The sequence below is a fragment of the Lissotriton vulgaris genome, chromosome 6, assembly GCF_964263255.1.
Source record: "Lissotriton vulgaris chromosome 6, aLisVul1.2, whole genome shotgun sequence".
Lineage (NCBI taxonomy): Eukaryota > Metazoa > Chordata > Amphibia > Caudata > Salamandridae > Lissotriton > Lissotriton vulgaris.
Genome location: NC_141694.1, coordinates 1283355424 through 1283372253, shown reverse-complemented (window position 1 = coordinate 1283372253; position 16830 = coordinate 1283355424). Strand labels below are relative to the sequence as shown.

Here is a 16830-nt window from a genome sequence, read left to right as displayed (position 1 = left end):
GCCAGAGCATCTCACAGCATACTTTACCCACACAAGTGTAAACACACTCATAACACCCTAGGTCACCCCTTAGCTGTGATAGTCCTGGAGGGGATTTCAGGCTATGATTAACTGCGTTTCATTTCCATTAATTATGTGCAGACTTACGTGGCATTGCTATTCTGAAAACCTGGTCCGGATTCTACTCGTATTACCCTTGGTTAAACACCTCCGGCCTACACACAAGCTCTTTCAGCGACCTCATCTTCTGCCATGCAGGCATATGTACTTCTCCAAGGATGCAACATTCACTTCATGGCTAAAGAAACCCCTTTACAGGTTTAAAAGAACATGCAGCACTAATCTAACTTCTCTTCACACTTTACATGCCTTCACAATCAAAACACACATCTAACCAACTTCTCTTCTTCCTGTTAACTGTTAAGCCTGACATAAACAACTCTTTCGCAGGTGTAAATCAGCAACGTGCACAATTAAAACCTCTGTACATGACTTAACAATCAGTTTTCGATATATAAATATTAAAAAAATCTCATTATTCCTAAACAGCCGATATTCAGATCTATACAACCCCTTCTGCGGGCCTAACAAACGATGCACTGATAGAAATATCCTACATACAGGCGTGAATAATCTAACTGCAGAGCTAACCCCCTCTGCAGGCATACGCAAATAACATACAGCTCTAAATAACTACTTTAACATGCTTAAACGATCAACCTGGATCAGTAAACCACGACATAGACCCAAACAATTAGCAAGCCAATCCAATCATCAGACAAGGCCTAAAAATTCTATAGGCATATATAAAGATCATCTCTGGTGACCTGAACAGCCTATATGCGGATCTAAACAATGTATCTTCAGGCCGAACGAAAGAATTAACATTCAGATCTCACAAGCCTTGTGGTGGCCTATCCCTAGAAACCTTCATCCCCCTCTTCGAAAGCCATGACCTCTCTTCTGGAGGACTAAATAATAAAGATGTAGGCCCAAATAATAAAGGCTTGGTCGAAGCAAAGTCCGTGGGTATAAAAAACTCCATTAAGGCCTAAACTCTCCTCAAAGTCCTGAACAGTCCACTTCAACTTTCAGTTCTCCTTTTCCAGGCCTGCATTTCTCCCTTGTAGGCTGTATCCATGAAGGCCTAAATACTGTAGGCCTTGGCTGAGCGGTCTCCAAACCCCTTGCAGCTCTCCTTTTCCAGGCCTTGCAGGCTTGGGTCCACGAAGGCCTAAACTCCCCTCAGAGGCATGGGGTGAGCTCTCGGCGGTCCAGGCCTGTTTTCCCTGGTAGGCATGTGTCCATAAAGGCCTAAACTCTCTTCGGGTACCTGGTCTGGGCGATATCTCGGCGATCAGTCCTTGCAGCTCTCCGTTTGCAGGCCCCGGCTTGGGTCCATAAAGGCCTAAACTCCCCCCAGAGGCCCGGGGTGAGCTCTCGGCGGTCGGGCTTGCAGCTCTCCTTTTCCAGGCCTCTCCGTCCCCTCCCAGGCTCGGGTGTCTCGGTGTCCCAGGGGGTTGACAGGTGTATGCGGCGTGTCCCTCGGGAGCCGCTGGAGCCGAGCTCTCGTCAGCCGCCCGTGGGAGTTGCTCTGGCATTGTGCGCCTGCCTTTCTCACCGGAGGGGCAGGGAGTCGGGCTGCGCTGCCTCTGCAGCCGGATAAACAGGTTCCCAGGCAGGTGTTGCTTTGAAATCCTCTAATTGCCGCTGCTCGCGGCGCTCGCTTCACCGGTGACCCTGGACAGCTCTGCGGGGACCGTGGCTCGGAGACGGAGGGACGGGGTGCCGGCTCCGGGGCTCCCTCGTTGCAAAGGGCTGAGAGGATGCGACCGTCGACGCGTCTAACCTGAACCCCTCGCCCTTGTTATTGTCTGGGCGAAAGGAGGGGTAAGTGCTTGTGGCAGAAATTGGCTGCGAGGTGGGTGCACGGTTCATCGCAGGTGTCTGTTGATGAAAGTTAACACCTCTGAGAGCGTAGGATGACGGACACGACGCCGTCTTTTACGCGCCTCTGTATACTTCTAGAATATTCCCGAGTAATGGCTGGTAGTGTTTTCAAAGCGTTTTACCTGTGCAGGTGTGGGGTGCCAGCGCGCCGGACCGTGATTCGTCACGCCTTTCTGACCGACTTATGCACATTTAAAAGCATTTATGTTTTCTGTTCATATTTACTTTTTTGTTTCTTATCACTGATTAAAACAAGTCAGGTCCCGGGCCGCGCTGTGATTCGCTGACGTCACGGGGGTGTCCCGGGCCGGCAGCCAATCACAGCGCGGCCCGGGAATGACGTCACGGGGGTGTCCCGGGCCGGCAGCCAATCGCAGCGCGGCCCGGGACAAAGGGGCGGGGCTTAAAAAAAGCACCAGAAACGCCCCCGAATCGCGTTTTCGTGAGAAAGCGCGATTGACAGCCTCTGCCTCCCAATGGCTAGCCTCCATTTATGGAGCTAGCCAATTGGAAACAGAGGCTGTCCTAACCTCACTACTAAAAACAAAAGATTTCGACTGGGAGGGGCTTCGCCCCTCGCCAAAAGTCGAAACCTAAAAATCCGATGCCTCGAGTGTTTTTTGTCTTTGATGACTTTTGACGTTTACTCTTTATTCTTTTGCAAATTTCCCCACAGATAAAATCTTGGATCCCTTGAATTTAATATTTTGGAAATGCTTTGATATTTTGTATGTGGGTTCCATTGCTGTTGTTGGTTTTTAATCAATTGTTTCTTCATTCTAGAGTGCAGTTGCAGTTGTGCTAATGTTTTATGTCTCCCTCAGAGAATGTATTTTAAGTCAGTTTCACTTGGTATTATTTAGTTCTGTGTTTTCCCAGTTAGCTTCTCACAGATCAATTTGGAAGGCAAAAATGAGTAATATCTTCTTGTTCTTTTTTAACAGATAATCCGCTGCTCATAGTCAGGCCACCTGGTAAGATTCTTTTTTGTACATTTGAAGATTTTTTGATAACACCTGTTTTGGACAGTGCACCATGCATGCTAACCTAACAATCTGGAGCGTTACATATTTGTTATATCCCTTGTTCTACATGGTAGCAAGAGACTTGTGTATTTGAAATGTTGCAGCACTATTTTTTCATCTTGTGTTTCAGAAAACTTTGCTTTAGGTTATATAAGGATTAGGAGCCACAGTAAAATTCTCTAACTTGGTATATTAAATGATTTATAGTTGAGCAGAAATGAAACATTTTCTGATTTGTGTAGAACAAAGTAAATCCTCCTTTGGGGAACGGTGGTGAAGTCTTCCTTGGTCTAATTCCCACTGAGGGCTAATTTTAAGTTCCTTAGATGTAACTGGAGAGATACCAGTTATCCATGTACCTACATCTGGCGACTACAAATGAATCCCCCACAGAATGGGAAATAACATGCGGACCGGGGAATACCGAGTTCAATTCTGCGTGATTGTCCTCCTTCAGAGGGAAATAATATGCCCAATCCACACATTTACCATCTCCTTAGAGTAGGCTGCGACTGTGTGAGGGGCCTTTTCTCTCGGCAGCAGTGCTGGGAGGAGATGGTGGGTGTACAGAGAATATTTTATACGTTTTTCTCCTCCCTCCACGCTGAAGTGAAATGGCGGGTGGGAGCAGAGCGCACTAGTTGCCCACAGCCCCCACAACTCAGCTTGCGGGTCCCGGCCCGTTACCTCCCGGTCCCAAATGGTCAGTTCCAGGGTTTGCAGTTCAGATCATTCTAAGCTGGGAGACACAGGAAACGCCTAGTTTGAGCGGTACACCTCGATCCCCTACCCCCACTAAAGGCAATTTGTAAGTGCGCCCTGAATCTTCTGGCAGAATTAGTTCCACGCTAGAGATCTCAGGACAGGGATCATTTCACCAAAGTCTTTCCATTAGCAGTTAATCCTTAACAGAAGATGTATTATTTACTCTACAAATCAGAGGATTTTCCTTTGCCGCCCACCTCTATATCAGTCCCATTGACGGGGCACAAGTATGAATGGCCCAAAAAGGAGCAGGCGTGCAGTTCAGAAAAAGAACTTGAAGAAGGAAAGCAAGCCCATTTCAACTTTGGCCATAAGCAAGAGATTGGGAAGGAGCTGAAGCGTTGCGCTGCACGGTGGAGGATTTGTAGGTGAGCAGGACGTGTTTATGACAAGTGAGGTGGGGGAGGACTGTCCTTTTAAGCGATAAGGGGATAAGACAACTGAGTGGCAACTGAGAAGCTAAGGCAGATGTGTAGTGGAGTGATTAGAGATGTCCTTGTGGGAGCAATGGAAGACAGCAAGGTGACAGGTGACACAAGCAGAAGTGTTCGATGATGGAAGATTTAAAATTAGCACTGAGAAAGAAGAAGGCATTTCAGCACGTGAGTATCTGGGTGCATTGTATACTTTGTGCAGGTTGTTGCTAGTGGTGAACACCAGCACCTATTTGTGGGAACCACGACTCTGTTACACGTGCCTTGTTAATTAAGAATCCACAGAAGGCTGGCAGTTACAGGTGGTACTATAGTTATCATACTTGGTAAAGGTGAAAAAATATTTATGAACTTTGTGTGAAAAACTGAACTAGAACTACCAAGACTATGGAGTAATGGCGCTGTTACATGCAAGCCTTGCATTCCTTACCCACTTGGACTGTTAAAAGGTTCTTGTGAGCCGCCCCCAAGCTGAAAAGCTTTGGAACGCCAGCACGCTATGAGTGGGATTATACCCGAGAAAACTAGCAGCATGTCCAGCAACCCATAAATATTCTCTACTGATGAGAGAGGAATCCTGAAACACTGGTATCTAGAGATACGATTTCGAAATACAGCATTAGCCGAAAACATTTTTATTAACTTTGTGTGAAAAAGCTGAACTACAACTTCCAAGACGCTATGGGGTAATGACGCTGTTACATGCAAGCAATACGTTCCTACCCACTTTCACCAACATACTTGGTAATAGTTGCTATTTTAAATTTCGATTCTAGTGATATTGGTTTTTATTGGGAGTGATAAAAAAGCAGCATCCTCTGGGGCATCTGTAATGGAGGCCTTACTGGCACATGCATCAATATTGCATTTTGCGATTCCTTATTTGCGAAAAATAAGGAATCGCAATTAAGGAATTGCAAACTGCAATGCATCAAGAAATCGCTAGAAAAATAGCGATTTCTTAAAATTCCTTAATTGCGATTCTCTAATTGAGAATCGCAATTAAGGAATACCTCCCCATCCATTCCTATGGGCCTAGAGGCCCATAGGAATGAATGGAAAGACATTCTTAATTTGCTATTCACCATTAGAAATTCGCAAATTAAGAATGCAATTTCAAGGGTGCAGGGGTGTCCAAAGGACACCCTGTTGCACCCCTGAAATCTGCTTAGAAGTACATTTTGGACACTCACATGCCCCAAGGGCATGTGTGTGTGTAAAATGGAACTTTGAAAAATGCACTTTAGTGCATTTTTCAAAGTTTTCGCAAATTACCATGAAGGTCAACTTCATGGTAATTGGCTCCCCTTACTTGCGAATTCGCAAATTTTTAGAGTTTGATGCATTGCATTTAAGGAATCTCAATTTGAGATTCCTTAAATGCAATCGCAATTTAAGAAATTGCAATTTTTGCGATTTCCTAAATTGCGAAAATTACAAAAATGTTAATGCATCCCAAAAATGGGAATTGCATTCACAAACGGCCGAATTTTGCGATTCGCACCATTTGCGTATGCAATTTCCTTTGATGCATGTGCCCCTTAGTCTCGTCCCTCCCCTGCTAGCATAATTCAGAGTTCTTGACTGAGAGCTGGGTCAAACCACTTTCCCCTGCATCCCATTAGCAGTGACAAGGAAACAAATTAGATAACATACAGTATCTCATTTTAAAAGCTTTTCAACACCTATGGCTAAAACAGACTATCTTAATGCCCTGTATTAATAGTAAAACGCCAATCTCTTGCCTTACCAACCAGGGGTGAGGGAACACATGGAATGTAATAAAAGTGGAATGAGACAGCCAAAATACCAGGGGATTACATGTTCAATAGCAGAATCTTTATGAGCTGTGTCTGTGATGCTTAGTAGAGGAATGAACTGGATAAGTCAAGCTTTCTGCAAATAATTTTCTCCACGGAGGATGTCAGCAGTAAATCTGTTCTTGTTTAATCTGTCCTTTGATCAAAGGTTTGCACGTCATAAAAGCTGTCGTTTTGGAATTGAGGCTGACAACTGCCTGTAGATTCCCCTTAACAGTGTAAGTTTAACAAGCTGCAGATTTTACGATCATTTTTTCTTTAATTTAGAAAACCTTTTTGTCTCCTAGAAATAAAAAAATGCTGATATCTATTATGCCACCGCTATAGTATATTCTCGATGATTTTCAGATTCAGAACTGGTAAAATATCTGATTCCGTGATTTAAAAAAAATTAATTGTTTAGAGGTCACCTCTGTACCTATTAATTCACTGATTAGGTACAATCATGATAAACATTAAATCACACAAGAAAGCAAATGTTTGCAGTGAATACTATGGATCCTCACCCTTGTATTTCTGGTTCTGGCTTGAGCATCAGCAATGACAAACTATTGCTGTGCCATTCCTGGAGGAGGGATTCACAGCAGCAAATTACAAGAAGCTACCCAGTTGCTGCTGAATTTCAAATACTAATCCCAGAGCTTTGTAATCATACCATGCATGCTGTTGCAAGCATGGCGTTCTCGACCTGTTTTATGCACATTGGTGGCTAGCAAGCAATTAAGAATACACTTTAATCTGCCATTTCCTGAAATAATATCCCAAGGAAATAATTGAACCATGCAAACATACAAAAACACAAGAGGAAAGGTGTTTTTCTTTCACCAATTTAAGACTGTGAAACAGTCATTATGAGTGGCATGTTAATGGCTCTAGCTAATCTGCTACAGAAAATACAATTACCTGCTGCTACAGTATCTAGAGTGCTCAGGAAATACCTTTCTGCAATACCGATAATCCTGATGGGCACAATAACTATATGTTATGTGGGCCATCTGGAATACAAATAACTCTTAAAGAGTGCCGAAGGCTGAAGAAGTTCATGACATTTGAAGGGGGCAGAATATAATACTGGCCTTTTATATAAGCCCAAAGTCTATAAAGGCAGAACAGACAAAATAAGGAGATTGGCTTATCAACATTTTTGAGCAGTGACTGTCTATAAATATGTGAGCGCTTCCACACGCAGCCCCTTACGTCTTAAGGTCTGGTGTTATCCAAGACCTTTTGATTTAATTAAAACTATACGTACAATATACTTACTGAAAGCCAGCTGTCATTGGTCTGCTGTTTTGTCATTCACATTTTGCTTCCACCCACTAGATCATACAGCATGCGGCAATGGGTAATCTTACTTAAGCCACTGTTTAACATCACTTTCAGTGATTGAATTTTTCTCTTTAATAAAGGAGAACATTTACACCCAAGGTAGTTTTTGTTTTCTCTTCATAATTACTTTAGTGCTGTCTTTGTGTTTAGCACCTGATGTAAAAACAGGACGCTTTTGATGTAACCAAGGCACATTCCAGCCTTACCAGTTACTGTTTCCTCCCAATGGTGTTGTAAAGTGCTTTTGGAGTGTCCTTTGTTTATCTGGCTTCTGCTATTTCACAGCATAAAAGATTGTGGCCGTTTTAAACTGTTCTGTTTTGAAGGTATGCCTTCTTTCTTTCTCCCTTTTCTTTTTCTTTCTATCTTTCTTGACTTTTTAGTTCTTCTTCCTTGCTTTTTAGGTCTCGCCTAGCGTGCTGCTCGCTAGGCGAGATTTATTGTCAACAAGGACATTGAGAAGAGGGCTTGAAGCCCCGCCCCTCATTTCCATTGGCTGGTATCACCGTTTATGCTAAACGGCGGCCTGCCATTGGAAATGAGCTGTTTGTTTTGCCTCCCTTTCGCCTTTTGGTCCTGCCGATCCGGACTGGATCGCCTGCTGCACAGCTGTCGTGAAGCAATTTCTTATCTCAAGGGGGCATGAGATCCAGTCCGGATGGGCTGTCCCAATAGGAGACAGGGCGCAGCGTGTTTATTTTTGCATCGTGCTTTCACTTAGTGAAAGCGCGATGCAAAAATAAACAGCAGGAATGGTGAGCGCTTGTTTAGTGTCTCCTTGTGTTCAGCCTGCCGCCATTCTGTTCTGGGGCACTTTGCACATATTGACTTTCTTTTCTTCTTTTTTTTCCTTCTGTGCCCCATCGTGCTCTTCTGCCCAGCACTCCTCCTTCACTGTGTGCGGTCTCACGCATACACTTCTAGACCGCTCGGGGGCCTGGCAGTGTCTCCCTGGCCCGCCAGGCCTCTCACACACTCCTGAGACACTGCTCCTCACATGGGGCACCTCCCTCAGGCTGCTCCCCCTTCGCGGCCTCCGCCGACGCACGGAGCGATTCGCAGCCCTTCTGACTCGCGACTACCTCACCTACTCGCTGTGTGCTGGTGGGTGGTGGTGCCGCTTCCACAGCCGCCTGCTGCTCCGAAGCCTGGATATGTTCCTGACACCCCGGTAATATGTACCACTGTTTTTTCTCCTCTCCTTCATGCCACATACCTGTCAGCGGCAATGACCAGGTATGTCGTGGGCACAGTACCTCTTCGTTGCCAATGTGGCGGGGGAACTTGGGGGGCAATATAATAGTGCGACTAACGTTAATGATGGGCCTACAACGGGGGAAACAAATGCACATGTACATTTTAGTTATGGGTGATGACGACAGCCACAATGGTTGTTGCTCCCTTTATTTATAACCTTCGGTCCAGGCCCATGTTATTACAGTGGCCGGATGGCTCACTAAAGCGCTACCGCACTCAGTCCGTGCTGCTTTGAAGTGAATACCCATGGTATCTCCACGTCCAACAGCCCTGATGACGTCATAGAGCAAGACGCCCAAAAAAAAAAAAACACATGTTGGAAGAAAGAAATTGTGTCTTGTTATTGCGTTGCATTCAGTAGGAGAGAAATATTATTCTAACTCCTAAAGGTCACTGGCAAAATCTTCATTTGGGAGCTCCTCTCTCCTTTTTCTGTCTTCTTACAAACCCCTTGTCCCTTTGATATGACGGTCAATAGTTGGGCCCCTCTGCCTCACGCCACCTGTTGGTGGATCCTGGGATCTGACATTGTGTTCCTTCTCTCTACACCTTCGTGTAGTTCATCAGGCAATAACTTTCAGCAGAGCGTCCCCATGTCTCAGCCCGTCCTTCCCGATGGGTCACCTCTGAGTTCCTCCTGGCACCCTTTCGCCCTCTGCTGCATGCACCCTGGTCACATGCCATGAGCTGGGTCCACAAACACCCTGACTTCTCCTTTTTGCCTTCAGCTGACACAGCAGCAACCACTGGACTGGATACTGACTCACCTCCGACAAGAGGTGTTGTCCAGCTTCTCACCCAGGCTGGTGCGCTGGCACCGGGGTTCCTCTTGCCCCCTCACCCCTCTCCCTCTAGCTCACATCCTGTGTTTAGCTTGAACCACCCATTTTCCAATGTACACCGTGTGTGGGCGAAGCTTCAGATGGAAAAATAGAAGTGCCGTACCAGGGTTGGGTACCTACTTCTTTCTGAGAAGTGCCTATACTCTCCAATTAAAAGTATTAAGTCTCTCTTGAGAAGGGCATCTACTGTCCGTCTAAAAATGGAAAAGTGCCGGTACTCAGTACCGGACAGTACCGGCCCATTTAAAGAACTGGTGTGGGCGTAGTTTGCAATGCTGTTGTCCATGCATTCCATGATTGATGTATAAGGGAAGACTGTTCTGCTGCTGTCAATACTTTATTTGCCTGCACGGAAAGCTTGTGCTGATGCCACCAGTGATGTACACAGTTTGTGTCTATAATGGTTATGATATCTTTAGGGTGTACATCTGGTCTCTGCACACTATACATTGCTGACCAGCTTAGTTGGTCTCCCTATTACACTTGGTGGCAGCAAGGCATTAATCAATATTTCCTTCATGTTATCTAATTCTTGTGCTAGTGCACATTGGTTCCAGTGCTGTTTTTCACGCTTCTTGGTGAGCTCGATATTGTACTACCTGTCATGTCTCTTATATAATAAAGACAGACACGTGGATAACTATTCGAGAGCTTTATTACTTATGTCTTATCAGGTCCCTGTCCCTACTTTAACTAACCCCCATCCTGTCCACGCTCCTCCTCTTCCCTTCCACCCAGCTGGCTCCACCCACCCCATCTACTAGACTGCTGACCACATAACATCTCCCCTCTTCTTAATAAAACAAACAGAACAGTGTGCTAGTTCATATCCCCTCAATGAGTCTCTGGGGTCGCTGGACGTCTCGGCAGGGTCGCGTAGCCATGGGCCCGGTATTCTCGTTTATCAGGAAGTTGCTCTGCTGACCCTTACTCTCTTGGTCAACTTGGTCTGATAATTCCGGAGTAAGTAGTTCAGTCACATTCTCCAAAGGTACTTTCAGGTCCGAGGACATTTCTTAAAGTGAGACACATTCCTGGTAACTCGCCGTTGATCAGATTCCGCAGTTAGCATGGTACCCTTCTATTGGGTGACCAGCAAAGGTTCATCTCGGAATCAACAGTCAGTTTTTATTGTTGGTCTTGCTTGACAAGCACGTAGTCTCCTTCATGCAAGGATGGTGATCGTGCTCGTCTTTTGGCATCAGCATATGATTTCATCTTGTCTTTGTTGCGTTTATCAGTCGCCATCATTTCTAGATGGCTGCGGATTGGTGATACTGCTCGCAAGGCCCCTTCCCAAGTCGGGATGCGATTCCTCATATGGTGCCCCAGCATCAGCGTTGCAGGGCAATGTCCAGTGGTTGAATGAGGGGTTGTCCTATAGGCTCTGAGGACCTCGTTGAGAGCCACTTGCAGGTCCTTCTTTTCAGCCGTGGCGTGCTGGAATGTCTTTTTGAGCGTGGCCATGAATCTTTCGATGGTGCCATTCGCCTGTGGCCAAAGAGGTGTAATCTTCCGGTGATTGAAATCCAGGTGTTTTGCGAACGCACTGAACTCGTGCCCATTGAACGGAGGTCCATTGTCCGTTTTCACCTCTCTGGGGACACCCCATTGCGTGAACACTTCATCGAGCACCTTGAGAGTGCTAGAGGCGCTTGTGGATGGCACGAATTGCGCGATTGGATATCGTGAGTATTCATCGATTATGGCGACCACGTATTTGCCAGAGGATAGTGGCCCGTAGAAATCCATGGCGAGTTTTTGCCATACTCCATTGGGTAGGGTGGTCATTTGCAATGGGGCCGGTGGGTCACCTTTGGTGGTTAGCTGGCACAGATGGCAATCTTTCAGGGTGGTCGAGGAGGGGAAACCACACGCGTTCCCTGAGAGCTCGCTTTGTTGATACTACTCCTAGATGGCCTTCATGTGCAAGGTCGATGACGCCTTGCCGTAGCTGATTGGGGACCACGATCCGTTGACCTCGTAGTATTATTCCATCGGTGGTAACAGACAGTTCGTCACAGACGTGTCTGAATGCTTGCATCTCCTGTTTGACCGCCGGGTCATTGTCTTCTTGTTGAGGATCATGTCTCCACCGGTTGGTTTGAATCCTGCGAAGTACTTTTGCAGGATAACATCTTGCGCTGTGACTTCTCGGATAACTTCCATGGGGATGGCAGGTGGCAATGCTTGGTCGGCCACAAAGTGGATGTACTCCTCGGCAATGGAAGGGTTGGAGTCCGATGATGCATGTGGATGACGGGACATATAGTCAGCCAGGTTTTCAGCCTTCCTGGGTTTGTGAACAATGGTAAAAGTATACTCCTGAAGTATCAGTCCCCACCTCTCGATCCTCGGAGGCATTTTGGATCTGGATCTGGGGTTGCCGTAGATGGTGACTAGCGCCTGATGGTCGGTGATCAAAGTAAAGTGCTTGCCGTAGATAAAACATGAAAATGTTCACATGCCCACACCGCTGCAAGGCTTTCTTTCTCAGGTTGCGAGTATGCCCTTTCAGGATCGGACAAACTGCGACTGGCATAGCAACGATGCGCCGCTGGTCAGAGTCATTGTCATATTGTGCTAAGATAGCCCCCAGCCCCACAGGGCTAGCATCTACAGTGATTTCAGTCTTCCGTCTAGGATTGAAATACGAGAGGTTGTCGGCAGACTCCACTGCATGCTTGATCTCTCTGAACGCCTGTTCACACTGGGGCGTCCAGTCAAATGGTTGGCCTTGTTTGGTGAGGATGCGAAGGGGATGGCTGATGGTCGCATAATCTCGGATGTAACGGGCACAGTAGCTGGCCATCCCTAGGAACGATCTTAGTTCGCTGACATCCTGAGGACTCTTGGTGTTGTTCAGAGTCGTTATCTTATCCGGATCGGGTTTCATCCCTGCACCCGAGAAAATGTGGCCAAAGAATTTTAAAGTGGACTGGTGGAACTCACACTTGTCTTTGTTCAATGTCAGGTTCGCATCTAGCAGGGCGTGGCAGACGCGATCAAGTGCTATGCCATGTTCACGGACATCAGAGCCGTACACAAGGATGTCGTCGCTGTAGTTTAGAGTATTAGGGATATGTTGAATGATTTGCCGGATCGCCTCCTGAAAAATTTCCGCGGCTGATGAGACACCAAAACTCAGTCTCTTATATCTGAAGAGTCCTCAATGGGTTGCAAATGTCGTGATGTAACGGGACTTGACGTCCAATTCCAGCTGGTGATAGCCTTTGTTTAAATCCAGCTTCGAGAACACCCTCGCCCCGTTCAAAGCAGAGATCATGTCGCTCAGATGCGGCCCAGGATGGTGATCTCTCAATCGCAGTGTTGGGCAATCACATGTCGACACACAGCCTCACCTTGCTGGTGGTGCCTTTCTTGGGCACGATGACCACTGGCGATACCCATGGGGTCGGACCATCCGTTCGTTCGATAATGTCTGCTGACAGGAAGTCATGTAGTTCATCATCAACGGCTTTCTGGAGATGGAATGGTACATGTCGAGGGTGCTGTGCCACAGGCCTGATCTGTTCATTGATGTGTAGATGTAGTTGACAGCCCTTCATTTTCCCTAGTCCTTGAAACAGCCTGGAAAACTTGCCGACAATGTCTTGGTCATCATTGACCTTGAAGAGGATCTCAACAAGGCGGAGACGCTCCGCAGTTGGCAGGCTGAGTAGACAGTCAGCCTCTGGGCCCTTGATGACATGTATGACCGCCGGTATGGTGATGGCGTCGTGTTTGAGTGTGGTTGGGAATTTTCCCAAGCATTGAAGTGGTCTCTTGGACATCCAATTGAAAACTCGGACTGGTGCAAACGTCAGTGGAGGCTTAGGGCTCATCCTCTCATATTCTGTGACCGGGATATAGTTCAGCGACGCCCCGCTATCTAGCACAAATTTAGTGTCATGGTTCCCTACTTTTATGTCCAAGCGTGGATATTTTTTGAGTTGGTCGGGGTCCGCAATCATGTTCACGTATTCAACTGTGTGTTCAGAGTCTCTGGATGATGATCTGGAGTCCCGGGACGGTGACCTACGCTCCCATCGGGATCTTCGCGACTCTCGGCTGGAGTGTGACGAGCCTGAGGATAATGTGGTCTTTCCTTGAAGGGCTCTTATGTGATGCTTTCTGGTGTCAGAACGAGACGACCTTGTTGTTTCGCTTCGCCTCTCTTTGTGATATTCCCCAAACATCGCTTCGAAGTGGTTCGTCCGCCCACATTTCCTACATCTCTGACCCAGGGCAAGCATCTGCATGAGGGTAGTCATATCCACATCTGTAGCATTTTTTTGTCCTCTCTGGTCTCCTTTCCCTCCGCCCAGGTTCTCGCCTCCTGTGTTCTGAATATCTGTGATGAGACGACGGTTGTGATCTTCACTGCTTGTCTTTCGAGCTTCTTCGACTGCTGCCTTTGGCTTGGACGCAACGCACTTGTTCATGACTCACGTAGCGTCCTGTTTCAATGTTGGTGGCATGTTCCTCGGCGTGATCATAGACGCGAGTCATTTCTTCAATGTCGTCTAGTTCATGGGGTTTTCTTAACAGCCGCCTCCTGAGAGTTTCTGAGTGACACCCATCTATGATTTGCGATTTTATGGCAGCATCTGTTGAAAAGGTGTCGAATTCACAATGTCTGGATAGCCGTCGCATTCGGGTGATGAATGCGCTCATCGTCTCGTCCTTCCCTTGGCGCGCTTGATGAAACGCATGACGTTCATAGTCTACATTTCTTTTATGGAGGAATTTCTTGTTCAACGCTTCACGTACTTTGTCATAGGTTCCGGCATCTGCAGGGGGAAGATCCTTGATTATTTTGCTTATCTCTCGACCTGCCAGGTTGCGGAGAGCGATCAATTTCTCTTTATCGACAGTCACTTTAGTTCCCTCAATGTAGTCTTCGAAGTCTTCAAGCCACTCTTGCCACTTGGGACCCATGCTCCCTCTTGTGGTCAGTGTTAGGGGTTCCAGGGACTCTGATCAACCTGTTCGCGGGTGCCTGGACGGGTTAACTGCGGTTGTTTCTCTTTCAATATTTATTTAATTTTGCTTGTGCTTGTTTATTTTTGGTCCCTTGTGCTATCTCACACTTGTTATGCTTCTTTTCGCAGCTCGTGCGTGTCGTTTTTCGCTGGCCAATCACTATGCCTGATCTTAAGATGGCCGCCCCACAATAACCAATGGGTCTGTCCTTAAAGCTGCCTGACTTCAAGATGGCCGCCGTTGCTATCTGCATACAAGGCTTTCTCTCTGCTCACTCAGCACCCAGCTACTTCAATTGGGACTCACCGGCAGTCGACCTCAGGAGGCAGCACACTTCAGGATTCAGCTCTCCTCAGCAGCTGCCACAGTCAGGTGAGGTTGGGGTGGGCTCCCACCTCGCTTCGCCAGGTCCCGCGTTCACTCAGCGACAACTTGCCGAAGCTCACGCATCGGGCGTGAGGTTTCCAACGTCGGAGACCACTCGAGCTCCGATTTCCACACGCTCATCGGCGCTTACCAGCGGACCTTCTTGGGGCAGCGTTCTCCGCTTGGGGCAGTGTCCTTTCACTTTGGGGTGCGAGGCAAAGTCGGAGTGGGCTCCCGACTTCTGTTCTTTCGGCGTGCACCAGGTTGCACGCATCCGGCGGGAGTCGCGTTTCAGCGCGAACGGTTACCATTTCTCGAGCGTTTCAGCGCTCGTTGCTTCGGCCCCTTCTTGGCTCCCTCGCAGTCGCTGGAGGGACAGGGTCACCTGCTGCTGGCCTCTCTCTTCAGGCTCCAGCTCCGCCTCGCAGGGCAGCGTTTTCCTTTTCTCGACGCTGCATGGGACAGGGCACTCTCGTAGGGTTCTGTGGGCAGTGGTCATGCCAATCCCACCCTCGTCGCCAGTTGTCGTGTCTCTTATATAATAAAGACAGACACATGGATAACTATTCGAGAGCTTTATTACTCATGTCTTATCAGGTCCCTGTTTTTTTTTTTTTTAACTATTCGAGAGCTTTATTACTCATGTCTTATCAGGTCCCTGTTTTTTTTTTTTTAACTATTCGAGAGCTTTATTACTCATGTCTTATCAGGTCCCTGTCCCTACTTTAACTAACCCCCATCCTGTCCACGCTCCTCCTCTTCCCTTCCACCCAGCTGGCTCCACCCACCCCATCTACTAGACTGCTGACCACATAACACTACTGTGGCCAGCTAACCAGCATCCAGGAACGTTTCAGTGCCGATCTTGTAAGCAAAGTTTTCTTTGTTGTGGTCTGTAGAGTTCCCAGTGGTGTTCCTCAAAATGATTTGGGTCACCCAGGGCTTCAAGTGGGATGAAAAAACTGGGGGTTCTCTCAAAGGGGCGTGGCCAATGTAATTAAGGGCATGGCTTACAAAACTCGTAAACTAAAATCTGTGCTTAGCATAGTGTGCCGCTGGCCTGACTTGTATTTTGCTGTTTCTGTCATTGCATCCAGATACAACAATTTGCCTGGCCACGGTGTTGAGAAATTCAGATGGTGCATAAAGTTTATGAAAAGTTGGCACACCACCAAAAATCTCCTGGAATTCTTTAAAAAACATGGATAGTGAAATATTTTTTCTGTTGATGACATAGTAGCTGCATTTGATACTAGATCATCTGAAAATGGGCTTCCTGAAAGCACCCTTATGTGCACATTACTACCCAGAGCCATGGAACCAACAGAAGGATAAACTGGAGAAAATTCTGTAGCATTTAGTTTCTAGATGCACGATACAGAGAATAAAAAATGAGCTGGTATTAAGGTAGCGAGAAACATGCGTTTTTAGGCCGAGCCTGGCAGCACGAGCCATGCTGTAATCAGGTATGGGCTTGAAATTCCACCCACTCTCCAGGCCATATTTTTCATTGTCATTGTCCACTATAAACTGTGGCTTTTCATTGGTCAATAGCTATTGGCATTGTAAATGACAATGCCTTTTATTAATCTGTTTTAAAAACAACACATAAATAAAATGCATTCTCATTCACAATGCCAATAGCTCCAAGTCTGGTAAATGCGAGACCTGTTGCATTGAAAATGCTTGTTTCTTATTTTTGTTCTTTCTTTCAGATCTTTATTTCTTGCCTTCTTTCTTGCCTTCTTTCACTGCTTTTTCCTTTCCTTCTTTCCGGTCAATTTATTTTGTTCCTTTTTTCTTTCTTTCTTCCTGCCTTACCTTCTTTATTGCCATCTTATTTTCTTTCCTCCTTTCTTTCTTTCTTTCTTTCTTTTTTTCTTTCTTTCTTTCCCTTCTTTCTTTTTTTTGCTCCTTCCTTCCTTCTTACTTTCATTTCTTTGTTCTTTTCTTCTTTCTTGTCAACTTTCTTTCTAGCTTGCTTTTTTACTTCTATCTTTCTTGCTTCCTTTCTTGTATTCATTCTTTCTTTCTTGAATTCTTTCTTTCTTTTCTG

General features: G+C 46.5%; 1 protein-coding gene across 2 annotated transcripts in view; it reads left to right on the top strand.

The window, feature by feature from the left end:
• Nucleotides 1–16830, top strand: part of FNDC1 (fibronectin type III domain containing 1) — a 1121378-nt gene that overhangs the window by 1005829 nt on the left and 98719 nt on the right. For both annotated transcript variants that reach the window (XR_015296657.1, XM_086927416.1), the window contains exon 17: nt 2895–2924. Coding sequence is in view for 1 of the 2 variants with exons in the window: in XM_086927416.1 (XP_086783542.1) it covers nt 2895–2924 (30 nt within the window). In the remaining variant the exon portion in view is untranslated. The remainder of the gene's footprint in view (nt 1–2894; nt 2925–16830) is intronic.